Below are 26,867 nucleotides of genomic sequence, written 5' to 3' on the forward strand. Positions count from 1 at the left end.
AAGGTTGCTAGCAGTCCTCATATAATTGAATTATATTTTAAGAAATAATGAGGTATGCTTGGAAAATGCATTTTGATTTAAAAGAAAGGGGTGAATACTGTGTAACATGTTTTAAATGGAAGAGGAAAATAAGGGGCAAGCCTACAAATAACAACTGATAGAATAAAATGACTAAAGTGTCTCTTAATGCAAGTGTTAATTTTCAATCTAACTCTCATGTGGTCAAAGAAGTCCAACACCAACCAGATACATCACTCCGTCCACTCAAGGAGATTGAAATGATCAATGACAGTACTTACAGGTTGTGACCACCCAATCACATTCAAACTCCATGACATATTCAATGTGAAGCACTTGGTACCGTATGTCAGCAATACCTTATCAGACGATGCAAATCTGGGGTCAGATTTTTTTCAACCTGGGGAGGATGATGGGGTCCATGCCATCCACGATGACATTGAGAGGAGGTGGGCCCATCCCAAAGCTCTACGGAGCAGGATTAGGCTCCATGGGCTCGCTTCCTTCTATAAGTGGTTCATCCATAACTTACGTGAAATCATGGCCCCATTTCACTAACTGCATGAAGAAGGCTAAGAGCCACTTCACCTCCACCCCCAAGGCAGAAAAGAGCTCTACGGAGATCAAGGCTAGACTCTCTACTACCCATGTACTAGCCTTACCCGACTTCGAGGCACTTTGAGGCTCTTTGAGGTGGACTCTGATGCATCCAAGCTCAGCATCAAAGCAGTATTGAATGAAAGGGGGTTGCTGAGAAAACAACGGACAAATCTGATTCTATCCTGCAAAAATAAATGAAAAGTATAAATAAACACAAGTCACAAGATAAACCCTGAGATTTTATGTGGTTTAGCCAAGATGCCTACATCCACGGGTGAGAACACGATCTTCCACTACGAGAAGAAACATAATTTACAAGGATTATAATGGGCTTTAATTGCAAACCCAGAAACCACAATCCTTTCCCTGCACTCTCAACCAAGACAGTACACAATAGTAATCCGAGAAAACACTGAGAGGAACCCTGGAAAACAACACCAGAACGAAACTCTCTCCTCTCTGTCTCTCTTCTTCTCTCTCACACCCAAGCCTCTTCTCTTTCTGCTACCTAGCTTTGTCGTTGAAGAAGAGTTGATATCTAGTTTTGTTTTAAAACCTAAAATCAAAGCCAAGTTTCATGTGGGAAATTTAAAAAAGGAGGTCCTTAGGATGCTATAAAATCAACCTGAACTCTGTGTCAGCTTTTAGACAATTTTATGAAGCCATTTTGACCTGCCTTCGCTGGCCTGGACTCCCCTTCAACACTATACTTGGTGGCGAGACTTTGATCGGCTTTCGTTTTTTGTTTTTTTTTTGCCACCATAGTAGGCTATATACATGATAGTGTTTTTCAGAAAATTAATGTAAAATATAGGGCTGCACCATTTTTTTGAATGGCAGGGCTCCACCATTTTTATTGCAAAAAATGGAGTTGTGTTTCCATGTTATCTTTCCATAAATTTAAACACAAATTTTAAAGGGAAATGATTTCAGCGCTCCAATGTTTTGAAAAATATGCGCTCACTTGTTTGTCATGTTGTATTTAAAGGGCTTTAAGATTTTTTTGAGAACCGTAATATCCCTTTAAATAAGACACGACAAACAAGTGGAGCGTATGTTTATCAAAACACTTGAGCGCAGAAATCATTTCCCATTTTAAAAATATAAAGAGGCAATACAGGGGGTGGCGTGGCGTGGGGTGGGGTGGGGAGGTATCAAACAATAGGATCAATCCTTAGAATCGACTTAAGATTTTGACCAGAAAAACTGGGTGTTTTCTTTAATCATTCTCGTGATTCTGATTCTAGAAATAAGAATCAATTCTTATTCTTTGTAGTCATTCCAGAATCAGAATCAGAATCACCATTCCTAACTCATTTCTAAGAATCGATTTTTCTATTTTTTGGATGAGAATCACGATCTCCTGTGAACAAAAAAAAATGATTCCAAGGTAATAATTTATGAGCGATATAATTTAATAAATAGTCGCCCGTCCATTTTAACCTCCACAAATCGAAGGGTTAGGATGATCTTATTGAGCTGATTTTTTGGGCACACCCTAAACCATCGATATCTGTAATCATTTATTTTACGGATGAGATATTTGGTCCGCATGGGACCAGGGGCCGTCTCAAATGATGGTCCACCAAATCAATAGTCTTAATTGATCGATACAGGGCCGACATAATGAGCCAGAGTTCCGGTTGCTAGTTGGGTGGGTCAGTGGATCGGATCATGTCCACATGCCACATGTGGGCCCATAAGGGGTTATTAGGAAAAAAACACATAGCAATAAGATCAATAGTTCTTATTAGCATTTTCTTCATGGTTGAGTGCTCTTCATTTTCATGTATTGGCCCTACACTTTACTAGTCAATTGCAAAAAGAGATCCATCTGGTTGGCGGTAATCGTTTGGTGGGAAAGGAGGGGGAAACGTTTATTCAAGAAAGAAACCCCAACCTTTGTAAACGTGTATTTAACGTGTGCTCTCTTTGACGCTGCGCCCTAGCGGTGGAGCAAGCGAGAAAGCAAACAACAATCTACCCAGAACTTAAGCAAAGCAGAGCAAAACAAGACATAGCGGCAGGTAGAGAGATAAAAGTAGAAGACTGGTCTATGGATTCGCGGGCATTCCGTCGAACACGTCTTCTGCAACTATTCTCCTTCTTCTTTTCTTTCTATTCACCGATCATTTATTACATCAGGTCAGCCTCCTTCTCCTTTCTCCTATAAGATTCTTACTCTTCGATAAACCAGAGCGCGGTTGAATCAAGAGCCTGAAAACCAACAAGAGAAACAATCTCCCTCTCTCTCTATATCTACTTTGCCCTGCGTTTCGCTCTATATCCCTCTCTATACATATATCTTCGTTGTCATGCGGTTACCACAAACGGAGATCGTTTCGCTGGCAAAGGGTCGCGAGAAAAGGAAGCCTCCTCCGTCCTCACAATCCCGTCCGTCTGGTCACGAACGAGAGCGCTTTAGGGTTCGAAAAAAGCAAAAGAGACTCGATGCCATCCGTGATCTTGTCATTATACCCAGGGAACATGGTGTCGAAGGCGGTTCGGGGACTGTGGATTCCGAAGCCGGGCTCGTTCGCCGGAGCTCTCGTCTCAGAGGGCCTCCTGTCTACCTTGACTTGTCTCCCTCACCCGTGAAGAGAAAACCTAAAATTGGTAATGCTGCTGGCAAAACGAATAAGAATAGTAAGGATTCAGTCAATAGAAACAAGGGCAAAGCACGTCTTGAGAAGCTTTCTCCAGGTGAAGGTTTAGAGGAAGAGGGGAATTGGAGATCAAGGCTCAGATCTAGGGTTCAGAATGTTAATGTCTCACCCAAGGGAAAAGGCTCACCTGCCCGAGCTAAAAGGAAGTTCGTTCATGAACTCGATTTTTCTGGAGAAGAATCTAAGTTGATTCGCGAAAAAGGAGATGACGGGAATGATGGATTAGATGGTGCTATTTCTCATCTGTCCAAATTGAGGAGGATGTCTAGTAGGGTTAGGGAATCAACAGATGCAAAGAGTGGTGATCAAATAACTGGGTCATCTAATAATAAAGGAGACAGTGAGGAGAGAACGTTAAGAGAATGGTTACACTCAATTGATGAAGCCCCATCGCCCTTGAAGAATGCAATCGGCCGTGGAAGTGAAAGGGTGGCGGACGATAGTTCTGCACAAATAATTGAGAAAGAGGACGGCAAATTTACAGCTAATTTACAAGTCAACACAGGACACACACACAGCAATGAGTTAGAGACGATAGAGCGAAGCAATGACCAACTTGAACAACCAAATCGGGAGGAAGGAAGATACAAGATTGCTGTTGGAGATGATTCCAAGCATCCAAATGCCAGTAAAGAGCGTATGCCTTCCACAGACCCATCAGAGAATGATTGCTGTCGGACTAACGAAGACGCTCACCCAAATGAGGTTGACAACAAGCAGTTGGAAGATGGGAATGGCGTTAAGGTGAATACATTGAGTTCAGTTTCTAAAGATGCAGGGCTTTACAAGCCACGCATAAGAGAAGGGCGGAGATGTGGTTTGTGTGGCGGAGGGATTGATGGGAAGCCTCCAAAGAAACTGGCTAGAGATTCTGCAGAGAGTGATGCCGAGGCATATGGTGGGTCCTCATCTTCTGAGGAGCCTAACTATGACATTTGGGATGGATTTGGTGACGAACCTGGTTGGCTTGGACGTCTCCTGGGTCCTATACATGATCGTTTTGGTATTGCTGGAGTTTGGGTTCATCAACACTGTGCAGTGTGGAGTCCAGAGGTGTGGTTCATTGACTCATCTGCTTTTATTATTGAGCTTCATACTTATGGGTTGCTTGATGGAAGCTGTGGATGTATGAACTTTTCAGTGTATTATAATATAAGTAATCGAGTCAAATGTTAGAGGTATTGTCTCTTTGCTTCCTAATCATACATTTTTATATAATTCTCTACTTTGCTATTTCCAGCATTGGTATGACTAATTGATAACTATTCAAGTTTATGAGAATATGCTTCAGCCCTCCTGTTTTCATTCGTTGGTGGTTTACACCTCATGTCAGTTGTTTGGTGATCTATTTGTTCGTGTAGTAATTTCATGGGCTAATATGAGTTTGAAGAACTGATTCAACTTATATACATGGACATCCAAGACAATTTTGAGTTGGATGTCACCGACATTTCCCTTAAACATATATGTTTCCCTTACCATATAATGCCTACACATACCCACGCGCGAGGATTTCTATAGCTTAGATTGCTTGAGTAATCTTAATCAGCTTGGCAAGATATAAATGTGACACATTGATCTTTTGAGGGCTTGCATTAGATTCAGGTTTCGTTCAAGGTCTCGTGTGCAATTTTGGCAGGGTTCAAAAGACATCTGAGAATTGATTTTTCAGATCTCTTCAGTGTTGCGGCGGATCATGAGGCTAGTGTGGCCTGTGGGTGATTCCTTTGTTCGCTTGGAGGGGAGGGTCGAATGGAACGCTCAGTTTCGCAGGGCTTTCTTTGATCGAGAGATCGATTCTGTATGCGGTTGGATTCAACAAGTTTCAAAATGAGAGGGGAGGACCAAAGAGTTTGGGTGTGGAGCACTGGCGAAGCGTTTTCAGTTGGACCATTCTTGAACCAACTTTCATTTCTCAGGACGGTAACGTCTGCCGAAAGGGCGTGGTCGATACCTGCCCCCTTTTGGGTTTGTGCATTCTGCTGGACAGCCTGCTTGGATAAGATTCCGGCGATCGATGACTTGCACAATAGACATTCGGATATTATATCCCTTTGCAACATGTGTGGTACGGAGGAGATAGTGGGTTATCTTTTAACCATTGCAGATTTATGAGTTAGGTATGGGCCTTCATCTTGGATTTGTTAGAATTTGTTGGGTCAAACCCTGTCACATTGCCGATCTCTTTGAAGCTTGGTCTTTTACTCATGGCCTTCATCTTGGTATGGGCCTTCATCATGGCCATTTAGAGGGCAAAAGCTATGGACTATGTCTCTTGTGGCGACTCTATGGTGGGTGCAAAAGGAAAGGAATCGAAGAATATTCAAGGGTATCGTTCAGTGTGTTGGGGCCATTCGGTGTTTAGAGGTTTGGAATCCTCCGTTCACTATTTTTGGGCCAAGATCAAAGAGAGTGTCACGCGCCACCTGACCAATCCTTTGCCATGTGGTCTCCCCCCGTCTCTCCACCCGATAGGGTTCCTGAAACTTGATTTTGATGGTTCAAGTTTAGGGAACCCTAGTCTAGTAGGTTTTGGTGGACTTCAAAGGGGAGTCGATTCTATTGTTAGATGGGCTTATTCGGGCCCATTTGGTATAACTGATTCCAACAAAGCGGAAATTCTAGCTTTTCTTCATTGTATTCGGTTATGTTATTGTGAGAAGAGAAGAAGGAAGAAGAAGAGTGAGGGAGAAGATGGAGTCTCCTTAGAGAGATCCCATGTAATATGATGTATATATATGCCCAAATAGGGTTATATGTACAAAAACTATAATGTGCCCTTCAACACTCCCCCTCAAGTTGGAGTGTATATATCATACAACCCCAGTTTGTACAATTATCTCTCAACTTAGACTTCCCCAACAGTTTGGTAAACACATCTGCTAACTGACCGGTAGATCGAGTGAAGGAGGTGCTAATCTCTCCTTTTTGAAGTTTCTCACGAACAAAATGGCAATCTACTTCAATATGCTTTGTCCTCTCATGGAACACTGGATTGGAAGCAATGTGAAGTGCTGCCCCTGTTATCACAATAGAGTGATGCTAATGTAAAGTAAATGCTAATAACTAGACATTGCCAATTCACCCCACTTCTAGAATTAGAGTTTTCCTTGAAATTTGATCCATCACATGGTGTTAAACTTCCACCGACATGTGTTGCTTTTGGCCAACAAGTGTCAACTTCTATGTGGACTGGAGTTGAAGTCTGGAACAAAGTCCGAAGTTTGATTCCTTGCTGTGTACTCACACAACCAACATGCCCCATAGATCTAGTCATCTAGGGAATATTAATGCTATTCCATTAATAAGATGAGTAAGTTGAAAAGTAAACGAAATGCCTCGATCTTCTACTTTCAAAACATGCGAAATATCTATATTTAGAATGAACATTATTGTTTGACATGTGAGCCAATTCGATGTGTTTGATCTTGTTAAACAATTATGGACGGTTGTCTTGCTTATGTTATGATTTCTAGGTTTTGCTTCTTCTCTTTTTGAAATGGTATTTCTAGGTTTTGCTTATTCTAGTATTTTCTAAAGTTTCCATCATTTCTATGGACTTTCATAAACTTCCATGATTTTTACTGGATTTGCATAGACTTCCATGAAGCACTTCCACTTTTGTGGGGACCAAAATCTATAATGAAACTGACATTTGAAACCTTCAACCCTCCCATGTGTACAAAAGAAATTGGGATATTGCTCATGATGTTGTGAGCCTCTTCTAAAACATTAGGAAGACTCTAGCGAAGGCCATCCAAGGATGACATCCATCTAATCGTGTCTGATGAACCAAAAAAGATGCAACAAATAGCTTAAAGCCTTGTCTTAAAGCCATCAGCTCTGCCTCAATAGCATCCTTAGCTCATATAGGGCTTAAGAACACCAACTGCATCCCTCCTAGCCTGTCATAATGTCCCCAATATCGACAGGGCTAGGATTATCCAAACATGACCCAGTAAAGTTTATTTTGATTCTTGCGACAAAGATGGGTTTCATCAATGAACCATCCTGCTGATCTCTACTTGGCTAGAAATGTAATAGCCCTACATCTGTCTAACCTTTTCTGTAACTATTCCTTGGAAATATTGTCACTTTTGCCCATTGGGTTACTGAGGATCATTTTTTTAGGCTTTTCAGACCTCTTCCTTTTCCTTTGACATTCTTTTGCTATGCTCTTTCCCATTAGGTCAGCACTTTACACATCAAAAATAGTTTCCATAGCCTTTCACTGGCCATGCAGCAAATGCCCAAATTTCCACCAATTTCACAAATGAATTAGGCACTGTTACAATCGAACAAAGATCAAACCATACACCAAAATTTAGAAACTAATGTGCAGTGAACAATGTGATTTAACTGCAGCATACACCTATTCCAAGTCCTCCTTTTGTTGCAAATCAAATGTTCAACTGTTATGATATTATCAAGGTCAGCTGTCCAGAAGAACGTGACGATCCTAGGAGGCCTAGGATTTTCCATTAGCTTGCCGTCAGAGCAGGAGCACCACTTTTTTTTTTTTGAATGGTGAGCAGGAGCACCACTATGATGCAATAATCTCAGACAAAGGATTTATTGAGAAAATACCATTGGAATGTCATTTCCATATTGTTGGTCTTCTTTCTTTTCGGTCAGCCGTGTTTGGCTAAATCACTTCCTATACGTACTCATCCACACACATTACACACACACGCACTAGCATTCTTGGGCCATGCTATGCATGGGTGTCAAATAATGGCCTCAACCCATCAAAACATGAGTTGCAAAATGGTGGGCCTCAGTCTATGCATAGGCTTGGGTGGATATCGTAGGACTCACTCCATCAAAACACGAGGTAAAATTGTGAGCCCCACATGGTGCTGGTGGGACCCACCCTGTCAAACACATGGTGTAAAAGGGTTAGCCCCACGCTATGCATGGATTTGGGTGGGGATGGTGGGCCCACTCATGGGTGTAAAATGGTGGGCCGAGATGATGGGTCATACCATATCAAAACGTGGTGTAAAATGGTTGGCCCCACCCCTGATATGCATAGATGTAAAATGATGGGCCCACACATGCTATGATAGAGGTGTAAATATAATTCTGCCATAGAAAAAATTCCATTAAAAACTTTCCATGGAAAAGGTTTTCCAATAAAAAAAATTCTTGGAAAGGAAACGAATGACAATGGAAAGATTCATGGCTAGTATACATTATAGATATAATATGGGACATCTCAACTTACAATTTATAAAGTCCAAATTGTTTTACATCACCTGATGGAAAACCTACAAGATGCTGCATGTTTTTTGCTTTTATTCCTTTTACTTTTTGTATTACTTATTTGAATATGAAAATGTGGAACACCCGTCCTCCCCCCCCCCCCCCCCCCCCCCCCCCCCCCCCCCGGCGCCCTTTCTCCTCCTCTCTTGGTTGAGCTTCTATTGTAAATCCATCTGTAAGAAGCGTAGCAAGCTGGAGAACAGCTTATGTTGACAAATCCTTCAGAACTCATGAGACTAAAGCCCCGCTGGTTGGTTAGGGCTCTTTCCTCCGTGATAGGCTTGACACTTCCCGCGTGATAGATAACCACCCACGACGGGCCCTTTTGCATGACTTCCATGCGGCGCGAATTTGACGGCAGGCACAATCCTGGCAAGTTTGCTGCAGTTTAGTACTACCATCCCTGTGTGAACAAACAAATCAACCACCTTGCGCAACTAGCTTCAACAGTTCCGCAGGCTTGAAGCTGGTATGATGTATACTATTCTGATTTGAGGTGAATGTGGAAATGGTGCATATAGTAAGCATGGATGGACTGGTTGCAATTTTTTGCGTTTATTTGCTGGACAAACGGGTTTGTCTCTTGTTGCATTCGCTTTATGTACGTATGTGGTTAAAGAAACTGGTGCTTAACATTGGCCCCTCTCCATTTGCATACATACATATACACGCATAATTCTGTACCTTTTGTTGATCTTGATATATGAAAATATCATTCTGAATTTGTTCCCATCAATATTGTGAATTTTCAGGTTTATTTTGCTGGGTTGGGTCGCCTGAAAAATGTTAGAGCAGCGCTTTGCCGCGGAAGAGCATTGAAATGTAGTCGCTGTGGGAGGCCTGGAGCGACCATTGGATGTCGCGTTGATCGATGTCCTAAAACTTACCACTTGGTCGTGTGATGTTTCCTTCCTATTATCTATTGAGTTCCATCTTTCGTCTTACTAACCATGTAGCAACTATGGGACATGTATCTTTCTTAGCTCACATTTTTTCTTTGTTGTTACAGCCATGCGGGCGGGCTGATGGTTGTATTTTTGATCATCGCAAATTTCTCATAGCTTGCACAGATCATCGGCATCTTTTCCAACTTCAAGGAAATCATTATAAGAGCCACATAAAGAAGTTGAGAGCGAGGAAGATGAGGTTGGATATGAGGAAGTTGTCAACTGATGCTTCGAGGAAGGATCTTGAGGCAGAAGAAAAATGGTTGGAGAACTGTGGTGAGGATGAGGAATTCTTGAGACGCGAAGGCAAGCGGCTTCATCGAGATATCTCAAGAATTGCCCCTGTTTACATCGGGGGCCCCTTCCCCGATAGTGAAAAGTTACATCAGGGTTGGGAATCTGTTGCTGGGCTTCAGGATGTCATCCAGTGCATGAAGGAGGTGGTCATATTACCTCTTCTATATCCAGAGTTCTTTAGTACTCTAGGGATTACACCTCCTAGAGGAGTTCTTTTGCACGGCTATCCCGGAACAGGTAAAACTCTAGTAGTGCGGGCATTGATTGGTGCATGCTCTCGTGGTGATAAGCGAATAGCATATTTTGCTCGTAAAGGTGCAGATTGTCTCGGAAAGTATGTTGGTGATGCTGAGCGGCAGCTAAGATTGTTGTTTCAGGTTGCGGAGAGATGTCAACCATCTATAATATTTTTTGATGAGATTGATGGTTTAGCACCACGTCGCTCTAAACAGCAGGATCAAACTCATAGTTCTGTTGTGTCAACTTTACTTGCTCTATTGGATGGTTTAAAATCCCGTGGCTCAGTTATAGTAATAGGTGCAACCAATCGTCCTGAGGCTGTTGATGCTGCTTTAAGACGACCTGGGAGGTTTGATCGGGAAATATATTTTCCGCTACCATCAGTTAAGGATAGATCTTCTATTCTCTCACTTCACACTCAGAGTTGGCCAAAACCTGTAGCTGGATTCTTGCTCACGTGGATTGCAGAAAAGACTGCTGGTTTTGCTGGAGCTGATCTGCAGGCTCTTTGTACTCAGGCAGCAATGATTGCTTTGAAGAGGAACTGTGCCTTGCATGAACTTTTATCCGCTGCTGAGAAGTATCCCTGCCACGGTAGACGCCTTTCTCTTCCATCTTTGGTAGTGGAAGAAAGGGATTGGCTCGATGCTCTTGCATGTGCTCCTCCGCCATGCTCCCGCAGAGAAGCCGGAATGGCCGCGAATGATGTTGTTTCTGCGCCTCTTCCCGCCCATCTTATTCCATGTCTACTGCACCCATTAACATACTTGCTTTTGTCTTTTTACCATGACGAACGCATCAGATTGCCTCCTTCCATTTTTAAAGCTGCGAAGCTGATAAACAGTGTGATAACTTCTGTTTTGGAACAAAAGAAGACCCCTATTCTTCTCTGGACGACCCATCTTCGTTATTTGATACAGGACCCTGATGTTGCAAAGGAGTTAGAGAGAAGTCTGTCTCGTGCTGGCTTGATTAGCACATTGGCCTTTCCTATTTCTGATCCATTAGATAATGATAATGATGATAATAATTATGGGAAGTTGGGGATTCACAGATTGAATCCTTCTGGTGGTCATACGAGTAGCAGTTTGATGCAGAATTTTTCCTTCTCACACTGCAACAGAACAGGATTCCGTGTATTGGTCGCTGGAAATCCCAGATCTGGCCAAAGACATCTTTCTGCTTGTCTTCTTCATGGTTTTGTTGGCCATGTTGAAATTCAGAAGGTTAATTTGGCTACAATTTCACAAGAAGGACGCGGAGACATGGTTAAAGGACTCACACACATTCTATGTACGTCTTCAGTTGTTTGGTTTTTTGTTTGCTTGTCTCACAAACAGTTTCCTACTGTTGTCTTTAAGTTAATTCTTACAGACTTGACTCCAATTTATTTTTTGGCTGCAGGTATACCTGTTAGGTATAATTCTGTCTGCTTTGACAGTCTGCCAGATTTCTATTTCTGTTTAATTTTATTCGCAATTGCATGCACTTCCTGAAACTCGCCTTCTGTAGAGCATTTTGATTTAATGGATCGTGTAGATTTTATATGTGTGATTGCTCTTCAATCTGATTACCTGTTAATATCTAACCCAGGGCTAGATGTTTTAAATGTTTTAATACTAGTCTCTCTCATCTTTATGAGGTGGCTTTAAATTTAATTTTCATGAGTTAAGCCTATGGGATGGAATCGAATTTTAAAAATCTTTTCTATTCTGGTTCCGTTGGTGGGTAGCAACAGCCAGTTTACTTGAGATACCAGATTCTTGTGGAAATTCTTGTAAATCACACATCTGACCTTCTTGAGATACCAAATGCTTTCTTCTGTATTTTCAATAATATTTGCCTATTTGTCAATAAATGCGCTCATATTACATGAACTCATGTTACATTGCCTGTGTTTGTAGTGCATTCAGACTTGATTGTCTATTTTTTATATTGATTTTCGTAGTTTTTCTTGTGGATTTCCTTGAAAAGACACCACATATCTTTGTATTGTCTTCATATGTAATGTACCATGCATTTGATTCTCATTCTTCAGGTTAATTTACATTGCGAACAATGCCTTGAATATTTTGTGCATAATCTGCAGAATAACATTTTTTTCAGATCATTACAGCATTATGCATCTGTCCTGGAGGTCTCTCGTATTTTTTTTTAATTAATGAACTAGTGTTCTGGCCATTAAAAAAAATGAACTAGTGTTCTGAAGATTGGATAATTGTTTTGGTTAAAAAAAAGATTGGGTGATTGTTATTAAATATGATTGCACGTTTGTTCTTTTTTGCCATAGGATAATTAGAATGACACTATAGTTGACTAATTTTCAGTGTCGGGACCATTCAATATTGTCATTCTTTTGTTGAGAACCTTAAATATCTTAATTTTTGTTTGAGTTCTTTGCTTGAATTGCTTTGGGCTTTATTTAACTTTAATACTATATCACATATATGCACATTGTCACATGTGACCTTGCACGACACAACATCCATAATTTCTGCTTCTGTCTTCTTTATTCACTTATCAACCTTCCCTATTTTCCGTGACAGTAAAATGTCTCAGTGTGGGGCAGTGCATAATTTACATGCCTAGGATTGATTTGTGGGCCATGGATGAGACACACCATCAAACCACTGAAAAGGATAGCTCTTTGTGTTCAAAGACCTTCAAATCCCCGAAAGTGGGGCTCAGTGATGCTGTGGGTAATGCTTCGGAGGCATGGAACTCATTTGTTGAGCAGGTGGAATCTATGAGTATGTTTGCATCCCTAATGATTCTGGTAAGATATTTGTGCCTGTAGATGATTACCATTTATATTCATTTACTTGATTTCCCAAGTCTTATGGGCATACTCATTCCTCCCTCATGCAAATTCTTATTTTGCTTTCTTTACTTATCTAAGTGATTTAGCTTGTGGCTTTTGGTTCTACTATAAGATTTTAGAATATGTGACAGTACAGTAGTTCTATAACCATAAATTTTTTTTTTGAGAAGGTGTTCTATAACCATAAATTATACCTGCTGATCATCTTTTTTCATCTAATCTCATTTTTTTGCTGTATTTGCCTTTCATCCTTTGTTATATGTGATTATATCCAACTTCTTTTGCAATATAAGGTATCAATTTTGTTTTGTTTTGAAATGTTTTGTTCTAGTCCGAAAAAGGGAGAACAGAAACACCTTCTATTCCGTTTCGACCAGAATTTCGTTTTGTTTCGTCTTGCTTCGGTTGTTTCATCCCGTTTCGTTCTGTTTCATCCCGTTTTTTTTTTCACCTTAGCGGCTTTTTTTTTTTTACCAATTCACCCTTATTTTTAGCAGTTTCTGACCATTTTATAGCCATTTGAAGAGTATTTTCTGCCGTTTTCCCTTCCCCAACATGAAAACCTGTATATAAACTCATTTAAACCCGTATATAAACTCATCTAAACCCTATGAATTTTCTTTCTTTTACTTATGTATTGCAATAAATTTAATGTTTTAAGTAATAAAATGTGTTTTTTTGTTAAATTTGGTTCTTGTAATTGTTTCTTATATATTTTCTAGCAATTTTTCATTTTTTGGATTTTTTTTAAATTTTATCTATCAAAAAACTTCTCTGATCATAGCATTTTTTTCCGAAATGCAGGCCCAAACAGCCGAAACACCAAAACGTTCCGTTCCACTAACAAAAACGTAATGACGAACGAAACAGAATCGACAACTTAGTTTGCAATCTAACTGGTGTAAACTAGTATCAAAGAATAAAAAGGGGAATTGGGTAAATCCTAATATTATCCATAGAAAACAAAGCAATGCTTCTCTTTTTTTTCTTTTTTTTCGCTTCTATATGAAAGCCCTAAATTTAAGATTCCCACTGCATGAATTTTTATGCAAATTACGAAAATAAATTCACTAAAGTGCCACCCATAAGTTATTTAAAAGACAATGACAATATGGCCCCTATTTGTTTGTAGTCACTAACAAACCAGTCCTCTTCTAGCTACTAAAACCATAGCAAACACGACATGTTTCATACCAAATTTGAACCATAGGTAGACCTGATGATCCTCTTTGCCAATTTTCAACTCATATGCTCCAAGGTGGGGCCAACACTAGTCATTTCAAGTTAGGTCAGATTATGGGTCATGTCAATTTTATGCCTATGCAATATTAGTTGTCACTTTAAATTCTTGAAATTGAGTGCCTTTCTTACCTAGATGCTCTCAAAAATTTAAAATCTGATCTATTTTGGGTATATTGTCTGTTACTTCTGCTTCTTGAGGGCTAACTGCATATGGCATTGTCTTTGAAATTTGTTGGCGATGCAATGGCTAGTTGATCTGTCATATGCTTGTTCCTGATCAATGATGACTATTCACAGTGTGCTGTTTAAGCTGCTTAGCTGTTGGCATGAAAGAGAAGAACTGTTTTGAGAGTTTTATTATTTCTTGGTTTTGCAGGCTACATGTGAGATGCCAAATCATGTCCTCCCTGCTAGAGTAAGGCAGTTTTTTTCGGCTGATATATTGAACTCTACAGGTTCAGCCCCTTCAGAACACACAATACCGCGGTTCTTTGTGCAGGTTGATGGGACTTTCAATCATGACTTGATATTCAGTTCCTCTGCAGAAAAATTATCATGGGATTTAGTTAAGCAGTATGTTCAGTTGAGTTACCGTGGTACTCATATGGGTAATTCATGCAAGGAAATTGAAAACTGCGATACTTTGAAAGTTAATTCAGAAGTTCAAAATCACAAGGCGGAAGAAGGAAAAACCAATGAAGAAATGGGTGTAGCAACTGATTCAGAAGGGTTAGCTTTAAATGCTGACGCTTCTTGTAAAGGTAATCAAACTCAACAATCGATAAATGGTGATAAGAGATGGTCTCTGATGTCTAAAACAAGTACCCACCAGGAAGATCAGGTTTGGCTACAGTCTCATCAAGATTCTGTTTTAAGAAGTCCTCCTAGTAGAGTCGTGAAGGGGAAACATAATTTGTTGTTAACAATAGCCACGTTTGGCTATCAGATTTTGCAATATCCTCATTTTGCTGAACTTTGTTGGGCAACCTCAAAACTAAAAGAAGGTCCCTGTACAGGCATAAATGGACCATGGAAGGGTTGGCCATTTAATTCTTGTTTCATACGTGCTAACAGCTCAGTGAAAAAAGAAGATGTTGGAAGTATCTCTAGCATTACTAAGAATAGAGAGAATTCTGATGTAGTAAGAGGGCTAGTGGCTGTTGGCTTATTGGCATATAGAGGTGTTTATACGTCAGTCAGAGAAGTTTCCTTGGAAGTACGAAAGGTTTTAGAGCTCTTGGTTGGACAGATTAACATTAAAATTCGTAATGGGAAGGATAGATATCGGTTCCTTCGCCTTTTATCACAAGTGGCTTATTTGGAAGATATGGTCAGCAGCTGGGTATACACGACACAGAGGTACTGCTATTATCATCGTTATTTTGATTACTCTTCTATTTGCACTGTGTTTTTAATCTGAGATTATTCTCTGTGCTGTTTTTTATGGTTTTTCAGTTTAGAGCTTGAGAGTCAAGTATCATCATCATCATCAAACAAGCCAATGATTGTGGGAAGACTGGATACAGAGAATCAAGCATGTGGTAGCAGCCAGTTTGGGACCGGTGAATGCATGCCAAATGTCTCTAATGAAAGGCAGAAAGAAGTAAAACTGCTTGTGGAGGAAGAAAGTCCCCTGGGATTTGCTCCTGGAAATAGTAAATGTGGAGATTCCAGCAAAGGGGTAACTCCTGGTTTGCCTAATTCTGATACGAGCATTGCGAGGACAGTGTTGCTCTCTCATGAGTTGGTCCCCTCGGCCCCTTTTCCTCCTGGGATACTTCAAAGTTCTGCCCTGGCTTCCGGTTCATTTTCCAATGAAAACACTATGGACAAAGTGCAAAAAAGCAATCATCTGGAAAGTTGCAGTTCAGAAAATCCTGTCTCTTCTCCAGTGCTTCATGGAGAGCTTGAATCCCTGAATAAATATAATGGTTTTGCCGTGATGGAAACTGTTATGCCTTCTAGGGGTAATCTGTGTGCTTTGGGTGATTCGAGAAGAGCTAGTGATCAGCGGTGTAATGGTACGTCAGTAACAGATACTTCTCTCCCTTCTGAAAATGGTGGGTGTAATCCTGATCAAAGTGTTGGAGTCATGAACTCTAACTTCAGGAAAAACAGCAATCTTCCATCTCAATCTGTGAAGTTGTGTCTCTATAACTGTTGCTGTGAATGCATACATGCTGTCCATGTATTGGTTAGGGAAATTCTTACTGACAGCTGGGAATCAAATGCGTGTGGGTCAACAATAGAGGATGTCCATGATGTGGTGGAAACATGTTCCGCGACTCTTTTGGCTGCAATTACGAAACATTTTGTCGCCGGGTTCTGTGACGGGAACCTTCAACGTGGCACTCCTTGTGCTTGTCAGGATGTCGGTAATATCCGGCTTCAGGAAATGTCACATTGGTCGAAAAGTTTGGGAAAGAGGGAAGTCATGCCAATGGAATGCCTTTGCCACTCGAAAAGCAAGGAAGTTAGAACAACAAATGCTTGTAAGGATTCTTTATTTGGCTCCGGATTAAAATTTTTCTTTAGAGACTATGTGCTGATGCCTTCAGTTCCTGACAAGGATGCTGTATTTCATTGCGAATTTGAGAATTTGTGCCTTTGCTCTACCATTGAAAAGATATTAATGATCAAGCAGCCTTTGAATTAATGTGACAGTGTAAATTTGCACAGTCCACTTGGAGAATCAGCATTAACTGGTGCGGCAGCAAAGTTAAATGTGAACTTCCATTGAAATGCATATAATCAAGTTTTGTAGTCTACAATTCATTTAAAGCCAGTGCGCCCTTTTCTTTCATGAGCAACAATCTAGTATTGTTGCTTTTTTTTTGTTTATCACTGAACAGTTCGGCAAAGTTTTGAAGCACCCTGGATAGGAGCTAATTCTATACCATGTAAGTATTCATTTATGGTTTCTGATGATTTTGTTAGAATTATATTCATGCTTCCCATGAATCTTTTGCACTTGCGCGATTCCTTTTGGTTTTGTTTTTTTGTTTTCCTAAATAACGTGAAGTTTATTGGGGAAGAAACTATAAAAAACAAAGATCCAAAGTATGAATTTGTTAATTGTAGCATATAATGTTGCTGAGCATTATCTTCATCTGCTTCAAATTTATGTATCTTCTAGTGTTAAATATGATGTATGCACCCATTTTCCCCCTTCTGTTTATGTTAAATAGGTAAATGTATGTAGTTAGATGTGCTTTAATACGCTTGGATGCATTAATGTGGTTTACCATGGATCGACGAATGCACACTGCATCATACTGTATCTTCAAGATAGCACCTGCATTTTGGTGCATTCGAGACCAGAAATGTTATTGCTGCACTAAATATCTCAATTTTAGAGTTAGATCAACAGAGAATGTTTTAAAAGTTTTAGTAAAAAAATGGGAAGAATGGAACAAATAGAAAGATCGTCCAAATATCTTTAGAATGCAATGATATGGTAAGAGAATGGATTAAACCTTTGAGGTTTGTGACTGACTAACCAACAAAAATGCTAATTGCAAGTGTGCTATGGCGAATGAAGTAGAAGTATTTTGAATTTCTGATCCGATACTGGACTTAAAATAAGAGGCACTATCATCATGGTTTTATACATACAAGTGAGTTTTTGGCCATATAGTAGTAAGGTGGTAAAGGCATCCATGTTCTTTGTAGGTAGCTTATGTGGTATGATACTTTTCCATTATGCTGTTTTTCAGTTCCGAGGCCTTTTCTCATCTAAGATGCCTATGAAGGTTTCATGCGTTGTCTGATATCATCATTCATAAAATTTAGTGTCCAATACTGATACATATTTGATTTTCAGGTCACTGTTAAACGATACAGGAGGTGTATTATATGCATCCCCATATTGTTTTTGGATTATGCAATTCGTTCATTGGACGTTTAGGTGCAATAGAATCAATATGCGATGTGTGTATTGAAGGTGGACTGGGTGATGAAAAATGACAATAATGGGGTTTTCGCAACCCTATTGATAATAATGGGGTTTTCGTAACCCTATTTTTTCTCATTCATCTTTCACACCAACGCCTAAGAAAGGTTCCTAAAGCGACTTTGGGGTCTTGTCTTGTATCCCTGAGGAAGAACACCATTTAACACGTCAATTTTCATACTGTAAGCAGTGGACCACCTATTGTGGTCATTATGCTCTGTCTTTTCACAACTAATATGGAGGCAACGGTATTAGAAAATGAAAAATCAGTCTCATCAGACACAAAATTATGTAAGATGTAGAGTTGATCTAAAGGGATGTGGAGGCAATCATAGAGACAAAGGCAAGGGTAACAGGGAGACCCAAAAATCTTGAGAAACTTATAATCGGGATGCGATAAAAATTCATTCTAATAGAGATTTGAAGTGAATTATAAAGGAGGGCAATTGCTTTATTAAATAGACTAGCTGCAAGTACTTCATCTCAGCAGGACATAGAAACAAAAGTGTGTGCAAGAAAGGTGAGTCCACTTTAGAGGTTATCTCTGTGCTTCAATTATGCGGAGCCATTTTTATCAGCGAGTATGTGGGTAGGAAACTCAATGACCAATCCCATAGGAACATAGGATGGTCTGAAGTTTTTGATACTCACCACACCAGTCAATTTGTATTAATTGAATCAAATAAGTTTCCAATATGCACTTTCAAATGTAGAAAACATTCAGTGCATCAGACTTTTTAGCAAGAAGATAAATTCAAGTATATTTACTAGAAGGGAAATGATATCTGCGCCAAGGTGTTAAGGATAAACAAGCGCTCCACTTGTTTGTCGTGTAGTATTTAAAGAGATCTCAGTGGATACTAAGGTTCTCAAAAAGCTCTTTAAACCCTTTAAATACCACAAGACAAACAAGTGGAGCGGTTGTTTATCCAAACACCTTGGCGCGGATATCATTTCCCTTGCTAAAATCATCAATGAAATGATCGAACATAGTATGTGTATGGATTAACATAAAAATAGGAGCGGGGCCCAAATATCAATGAAAATTAAATGAAGAGAATCAGAAACAATGTTGAGTAAATTAAATGGAAGATGATGGAATTTACCAAGTTGACACGTGGGGCAAAAGAAATCTCTCTTATTGGACACAACCGGAAAACATGCAAGGAAAAAATATCTTCATCCACGCGATACCTTTTTTGCCTCATTTTCTATTCTATATATCAGTTTGGTTTACAAATATATTTACAAAAGATTACCTCACATTGATTTAGGTAATTGAAAACAAACTAGAACTTACCAAAATAGAAAGAATACAAAATCGAAAAGTCTTGAGGAAACAAGGGGCCGTTTGGACACGCGGATTTTAGAATCTGAATCGTTATTTACTTCTCGCCCTTCTTTCCGTGAGCAAGAGAGTCGAAGATCCTCCCATATTTCCAGGTTTTAGAAATCGTAGGATGTAAGAGAGATTTTTAAAACCTGAATTTCTCACTTAAAATCCAAGAAACGCTGTTAGGACAGCATACAGAAGCTTGATCATGAACCCTCTTTTACACTGTTTTCAAACTAAGAACCTAGATTCTAAAATCCGTATATCCAAACGGCCCCTTACAAGCGTAGGAATTTAGGTTCTCTTCCAACATGTTCCAAGTTCTTTCTCGACGAGAGATGGCGACAAGATAATAAAGTAAAAGGCTATTTCTTGTAAGCTTGATTTCCACATGTATTTCAACTGTTATGTGTTTCCATTATCATCCACAATAAGGTCTTTTAGCTGTACATTTATGCAAAACTAAGATGGAAAAGGGTTTTTAAACAAAATCTGAGCAAATAGTAACATGGGTACTGGTCCAAATAGTTGTCCACAATAAGGTCTTTCATACAATAAATTCCTTTTGTAATTCTGATGCTTCTTTTCGATTCCTATTATCTCCTCTCCGTTGCGACCCCTATAATGGCTAACATCAAACCTTTCAAAATACTCATATCCACAAAACATCCACGTACGACTCATTTGCTAAAGAATTACTTACATGAAATAGAAGGGAGACCAGATTCAAAAGGTAAGGAATTGCAATCAACATTTACAGCATAAACCTTGTTTAGTAAATTCTTGCAGTTTATGAGTTTGCTAGGCTTCCTACGGAACTTTCGTATGTAGAGAAACCAAGCCCAAGGGAGTTTCATCGATGGTTAGTTACCTGCTCGCAAAAAGAAAATCACCAGTTATTTCGAATCCCCCTCCGAAAAGAGATCTCACCATCATAGGTCCCCTTGGTTGCAGTATCTGGCTCGCTTGTCTCTTCTTCTTGTATTTGTAACTTTAAGAATTCAGGCTCTGGTGATGGCTGCTCAGATTCAGTCATTTCCAACTCTGGTGCATCCGATAACAGTGTATCGATGGTCTGAAGAGAGGAGAATGCCGGTGAAGGACTGCTCAGACTGGATTTATTCACAGTCAACTTGTGTCTTGCAGTAGAGTGCCAGTTCTTTAGACCCTTAGAAACTTGCTCTGTGAATACCACCTTCCGCATGAACGAGCCCATCTAGTGCAAAGAAATTTCCATCATATAGTTAAGAGGAAGCAAAAGAGAGTGAGATTAAGACAAAGTCATAGTTATCTTGGCTTCACCTGTGTAACCAATGCATATAGAGGTAAAGTTACATAGCCAATGAGGAGCTGAAGTAAGACGCCCATTGCAATCCTTATGATGAGATTTTCCTTCTCATAATGGAAGCAAGATCTCAGCCCGAACTTGTACTGTGTTGCAAACAAGTTAGTCGGGGTTTTTACTCGAAATATGAGAAGATCAAGTGGATTCTACTCAATCAAAAACCTACCCATGTCCACGTGAAGAATGCCAGTTGAAAGGAGTTCTGCAATACCCAATTTTGCTTCCCATTAGAACAACTACGTCATGGAGCAATGTATGGAATCATGAAAAAAAATATTGTTTGTAGAGCATACACCAATTAAATTGGTTCTATGTAATAGAAGACTATCACTAGCAGTTCTCGGATGGCGGGAAATGTTATTTAAAGTTAAAACTTCGATATAGGGTTGAACACACGATGTTCAAGTAGTTCATCATGTTGTGCAACTAACTTCCACGCGAAGACGATCAAGAACTTCCACTCTGGGTAAATATTCCGAAGTATAAGGTATCAACTGTGGGTGTAAGGTGATATGCCCCACTCTTGTACTTCTTTTATTCATGAATGAAATTTAAGGTGCGACTGGGTTCCATGATAAATTCCAGGTAAAAAACCAAGACATGTTTCACAATCATGAAATACTTTGGCGCCAGTTGTGAGCGATTGGGGGAAGAGATGAAATTAACTTGAGGGGTAGGAGTGAGGGGACCGTGAAATGCCCCCTACTCCGCCCATCTCTCATAATTGGGCATGCGAATATCTCATGGAATAAATTTTCAGTGCCAAACTTGTCCTTAGATGGAAAAAATTCCCATAATTTGTACTACTTAGGCACTGCCGATGTCATCAATTAGGAGAAGCCCCCGAGGGGCACTCATAGGAGAGGCATAGGAATATATTCGGAGTGGAATACTCCACTCAACTCAACTAAGACTTTGTCCCAAACTAGTTGGGGTCGGCTAATGAATCCTTTAGAAAATTTTCATGAAGCCAATGCAGCGCGTCACTAAGAGGGTTACGCCCCAACGAATTTTCTATAGGATTCATTTCATAGAAAAGTGGGAAAGTTTATGGTCAGCTGCCAACCTGATGCCAACCCTCCTCCTAGCTTTATCCTGCCTTGGGACAGACTGTGAAAAACACTCCTAGCTTTATCCCCCCTTTGGACAGACTGAAAAACACGGGCGGAGTTTTTCACAGCCTATGCCAAGCCAGGACAAAACAATCTGTCACTTGGTAGAGAGATGCGTCCCCACTGAGAAGGTCCAAATTAACATTAGTTTTAGGGTTTATCTAAATTAATAACCTAATAACATACCTGAAGTAAACTAAATATCTAACATAAGTAATTATGATAATATGCCTAACGTGACTTGATAAATAATGTATATTTATATATTAACTTTTAAAAATTCATACCATATTATAAAGTATATTATTTGGGAGTTGCTAGGGAATTTCGTGGAATGGCATTTCTCGGGTGACTTTTGCATGAGAGAACAACCCCACAGCTCACTTTTCAGCAGATTTTGTATTATTAATTCAATTCATCTGAGGTGGCACGCTGCTCTCTCATGCAAAAGTCAACTTGCGAAATGCCTTTCCGTGGAATTCCCTACCAAATCCCATATTATTTACTTGGGATTTACCACGGAATAGCATTTCGTGGCGGACTTTTGCATGAGAGAACAACCACACAGACTCATTTGCCAGCAGATTTTCTCTTATTCATTTAATTCATCCAAGTTTTTGCAAAATTCCCTAGAAAATCCCTATTTACATTTTCATTTTTATAAGGTATTTTATATATTATTTTTCACGATTAAATATTTTTTGCAGTTCCTTTTTTACTCATTTTAATATATTTTAAATACATTCTATTTTTAATTAAGGAATTAGGATTTATTTTGATCATTAATGATGTTTTAGTAACATTTATATTCTTTATTAAGAGTTTAGTATTCATTTTACCTAAATATAATAAGTTTAACGATAAACTTAATGTTACAATCTTATTAAGATTTGCTAGGGTCCATTGCAAAAGGCATTTCACAGATGGTTTGTCGCACGTCATAGCAGACACACAGGCTCACTTTTCAGCATATTTTGTCTTCATTCACTAGGTGGCTGCTCTGACATGCGACAAACCGTCTACGAAATGTTTCGGTCCCACACAGGACCATGTATGTGACATCAAGACCGTTGATCTTGTAGGCTTCAAGATGTGCCACATGAAACATCTCATTCTTAAGATGAACAGCAAAAAAGGCATCTCGGATCAAAGATAATGATCAAATTTTGGGTGTCACAAAATCGATCCTGTAAGACCCATATGGTTCGAGTCCCGTGTCCAAGGGACATTCGATCCATCCACTACTAAATTTTTATATGGAAAGACACACCTAGGTAACTTACAAAAATAGAGACGTGCTGTAATTTTATTATATAAACAGATGTAGTTCTTGAAAAGTGGAGTTTACCTGGAATAGGATGAAATGGATGAGATGGAGAAGGTAATGAGGTCGACCAAACCAGAAGAGATTGTTATTGGGCTTCACAAGTAAAGTTCCACGAACAACAACCGACTCATCACGACTCTCCAAACACATCTTAGTTATGATAACTTGCAGTTTTGTTCCTACAGCCAAAGCCATCTGGAAGAAAGATACAAATGTTTCGTTGTTCCACAGCCAGAAATATCTTTCTAACAGATTTTAGATTGTGTTCTTGGGCTTACCATAAAAGGAATAAACGGAAGCCAGAAGTAGTTATAAAATCCTGCCAGATAAAAGAAAAGAGAAACAAGTAAGCATTACTCCAACTTTTATAATAATTATGTAAAATTTTGTTCATAAAAAAAATACTTTTATTTACCGTGAGCATTGAAGAATATGAAAAGTATTGAGAAAACCCATATCCAGAAACTGCACGACCCAGAACCAAAAATCAAATTCATGTGTCTTAAGTTTCATACAAGAAATTAAGTGCAATAAATGTTTTCATGTTGATTGTTAGAGACACAAGACACACCTGATTCCCACCACCACCTGAAAGTCTTCCTCCAAAGCTCTCCTAATAAAGCTTCGGAAATCAAATTTGCTGCCCTCTGCAAAGTGGGCCTAAAAGATGATGAAGGTCAGACGTTTAAAACAAAAACAGAACAGATTGATTTGTTATATATGTAAGTTTTTCGGTACGTCGATCGATCGTGGGCCTACCGTGATGAATCCGTGGCGCAGGATGAAATAATCAGTTTTGGGGACAGACCCATAAAACTGTCGGAGGAAACATACCTGAAGATGTGTGATAATAACACAGGAAATTAATTAAATAACATTTTCCTATTGAGATGACAAATAGAACAGTGGTAAGGTTTTGATGGAACTAACAGGCCAAAGAAGCAAAGGGTGCTTGCTCCAGAACTTCAAATGTCTTCTTCCGAAAGATGTTTGGCGGGTGAGCCTAAATCTCCGTGGATCTAAATATACAGGTTCAGAGAGTCTCCTTAGAAAAAGAAAAGGATACAAAACTAGAGATAAAACAAATCAAGCAAACACACTTTGAAAATACTAGAAAAGAGAAAAGAACACTCGCTCGAAAAGAGCTCCAATTAAGTTGTACAATAAAAATTGACATGCAATAGAAGGAAACTGATACTGGCCCGGCCACTTTTTTGAGAGTTGACCCCATTCTCCTTATTGACTTCCCAAACGTCACTCATGAGAGAATCAGAGGAAAGTGAAAAATAAAGAGAGAGGGTGCAAATACCAAAAAAAACAAAAAAAAAAAGGAGGAGGAACAGGGGTTCAACCCATCTAAGCTTACCATTAGTGAATTGATATTCCAGCGTGCTAGTCTCTTCTTCCCAAGATTCCCACCGCTTCATCTGAAGAATAAACATAAAAAAGAGTATACAGTCAAAGGCAATCCCATAAAAAATGAACTCCTTCCTTGTTAATTTTCTAATATGGTTTGCTCGAGAAATATATTACTAGACAAGCTGCTCTGATTCCAAATTATAGAAAATCATGCAATATGATAATCCCCAAACGACAACAATACCTGGCCCATGAAAATATCATATACTTGTTTTATTTAGTCTCAACAGCTTACCTTGGCCATCCCAAGTCCCATAGTAAGAACACAGGAAACAACCTGAAAGACAGCCAACAAGAAGATCAAGACCTGGAGCTCATTGACTCCGTCTGTAGTGAGTAGAGAAATCTTCCCCTGCCCATACAAAACATAAGCAACTCAATCAGACCCACCAGATCATTAACATAGATTCATTCAAAAATCAAATTTAGTATGCTTTTGTTTTACCTTGTCATGGCAAGAGGGTTCCTCAGAAATATCGGTTGGAAGGGTAGTGTTTTTGCATGGGAGGAAATGGCCCCCCATGCTCTTCGGGATACAGATCTTTGAAATGGGTTGTTTGGCAACAGTTAGCAAGAGTGTCATGAATCCGAAAAGCATCAGCTCTAAGTTGAGTAAAGAAAAACAAAAGTGATCGAGAACCAGTTAGACAAATTTATTTCCAAGACAATAAAATAAAAATCTCATTCATTCAATTTCAAAACACATAATTATTCGCAATTAAAATCTCTCCCTCACCTGACCTTATCTTGTAAAGAGCCTGATTGAGAGACTTCCTCTTTCGTCTCTTAAGAAACTGAGACAAGAACCGACATGTACGTTAAGGAGAGAGAGAGAGAGAGAGGGAGAGAGAGAGAGAATACCTTTGTGAAGAGATGGAGGGCATATTCGATGAGGATGGAGATGGCGATCAATAGAGAACAAACGACGGCGACTGCCCACGTTGGGGTTTTTTCGAGGGAAGCCTCCACTGTCGTGGTGGATGATGATGATGATTCAACCATGGCCGTCGAAGTGTTTTTTTGGCCACGAGTTTAAGTGCCAATACATCAAATTCTCCACGGAAGGAAATTAATGGAAGTGCTAGCTGTTGTTGTTCTATAGACCGTACCCTTGGACGAAAAAGGAATGGATGGAGTGATACGGAGCGTCAAAACACGTGTTTTGCACTTGTTTTTCTACAAGAAACGTCCTCATTTTTTTTTCATAGATTGTTTCAAAGATCTTGATTGAGTCACATTCTAGAGCAAATTAAAAAGATGAGAGACCAAAATAGTGACGACTCCTAAAAATACAAGTAATCAATTAAAGGTGAGACCCCTCCAATTAAAGATGAGACCCCACCTTACCGATTCTCAACTCAACTCAACTAAGCCTTTGTCCCAAACTAGACCCAGCTTACCGATAGAAAAAAAAAAAAAAAAAAAGTGAGACCCCCTACGGTGTAGTGGATGGGCGGCATTGTATTTGCTCCCCCAATCACTACTTTCGTGAGCCTTAGGCGAGCTATGCGTGGGACCATGCCTGTGCTCTATGTGGGAGGACATGTCTACCTATGTTGGGGACCAACTAATAAATGGTTTAAACCATCCAAAGTACTTTTTTCCTTATCCCACAACAACTCTTAGACCACTGCTCGTTATGGATATTGAGATTTTTTTGTCCAAAACTGGTCGTTGGACTCAAAATAGTTGAGTCCAACACTCAGTTTTTCAATCAAAATTAATTTTAAGGAGAATTTATATGATGGGTGGCCCTGAAAACACGTGAAGTCTAAAAAAAGTAGGTACGGCCCACTTTTTTTGATGATCCAAACCGTTCATCTGTTTGGGCACAACTTAAATAGGTTGTGCCCCAAAAATCATTTCCATAGGATATTCCTAACCCTCCGATCTGTAGAAGATTCCATACATGATTTTTGGAAATCTCCATACTCGGATCAGTTCAGATCGGAGGGTTAGGATCATCCTATGGAAATGATTTTTGGGGCACAACCTATTTACGTTGTGCCCAAACAGATGAACGGTTTTGATCTTCAAAAAAAGTGGGCCGTACCTACTTTTTTAGACTTCACGTGTTTTCATAGCCACCCATCATATAAATTCTCAATTTTAAAATCCAAAAGAAGTTTGGATCTAGGGAAAATAAAATTGTGGAAAATAATATTTTACATGAAAGAAATTCCAAAGTCAAATAGGTTTGTAGTTTTTCATATCAAGGAAAAAATTTATTTTGAAAAAAAACAAAAAAGCTAAAGAAAATGTGTTTACCAAATGCTGGAAAAT

General features: G+C 39.4%; 2 protein-coding genes across 5 annotated transcripts; one reads left to right on the forward strand and one right to left on the reverse strand.

Moving 5' to 3' along the window:
- Positions 1 to 2,476: 2,476 nt before the first annotated feature.
- Positions 2,477 to 17,184, forward strand: LOC143890519 (P-loop containing nucleoside triphosphate hydrolases superfamily protein). The gene is made up of 6 exons (XM_077395242.1): positions 2,477 to 4,337; positions 9,302 to 9,442; positions 9,559 to 11,326; positions 12,580 to 12,809; positions 14,473 to 15,455; positions 15,552 to 17,184. Exons 1-6 carry the CDS (start codon positions 2,934 to 2,936, stop codon positions 16,750 to 16,752), a joined length of 5,727 nt encoding a protein of 1,908 aa, XP_077251357.1. The 5' UTR covers positions 2,477 to 2,933; the 3' UTR covers positions 16,753 to 17,184.
- Positions 17,185 to 19,885: 2,701 nt separating this feature from the next.
- Positions 19,886 to 25,855, reverse strand: LOC143890521 (MLO-like protein 12). Of its 4 annotated transcripts, none has more exons than XM_077395244.1 (14): positions 25,446 to 25,855; positions 25,321 to 25,378; positions 25,030 to 25,187; positions 24,820 to 24,861; positions 24,532 to 24,592; positions 24,096 to 24,184; positions 23,925 to 23,999; positions 23,737 to 23,825; positions 23,581 to 23,630; positions 23,444 to 23,484; positions 23,187 to 23,360; positions 20,893 to 20,928; positions 20,684 to 20,812; positions 19,886 to 20,597 (listed from the first exon to the last, which is right to left on the reverse strand). In XM_077395244.1, exons 1-14 carry the CDS (start codon positions 25,584 to 25,586, stop codon positions 20,271 to 20,273), a joined length of 1,470 nt encoding a protein of 489 aa, XP_077251359.1. In that variant the 5' UTR covers positions 25,587 to 25,855; the 3' UTR covers positions 19,886 to 20,270. The 4 variants fall into 4 exon arrangements, with proteins under 4 accessions (XP_077251359.1, XP_077251358.1, XP_077251360.1 ...); XM_077395243.1 differs by having other exon boundaries at positions 24,820 to 24,936; positions 25,446 to 25,838; XM_077395245.1 differs by having other exon boundaries at positions 24,820 to 24,936; positions 25,326 to 25,378; positions 25,446 to 25,530.
- Between the last annotated feature and the right edge of the window lie 1,012 nt (positions 25,856 to 26,867).

Source organism: Tasmannia lanceolata, unplaced genomic scaffold, assembly GCF_043159265.1.
Source record: "Tasmannia lanceolata isolate RefF3 unplaced genomic scaffold, GAP_Taslan_0.1 ptg000013l, whole genome shotgun sequence".
NCBI classification, from domain to species: domain Eukaryota; kingdom Viridiplantae; phylum Streptophyta; class Magnoliopsida; order Canellales; family Winteraceae; genus Tasmannia; species Tasmannia lanceolata.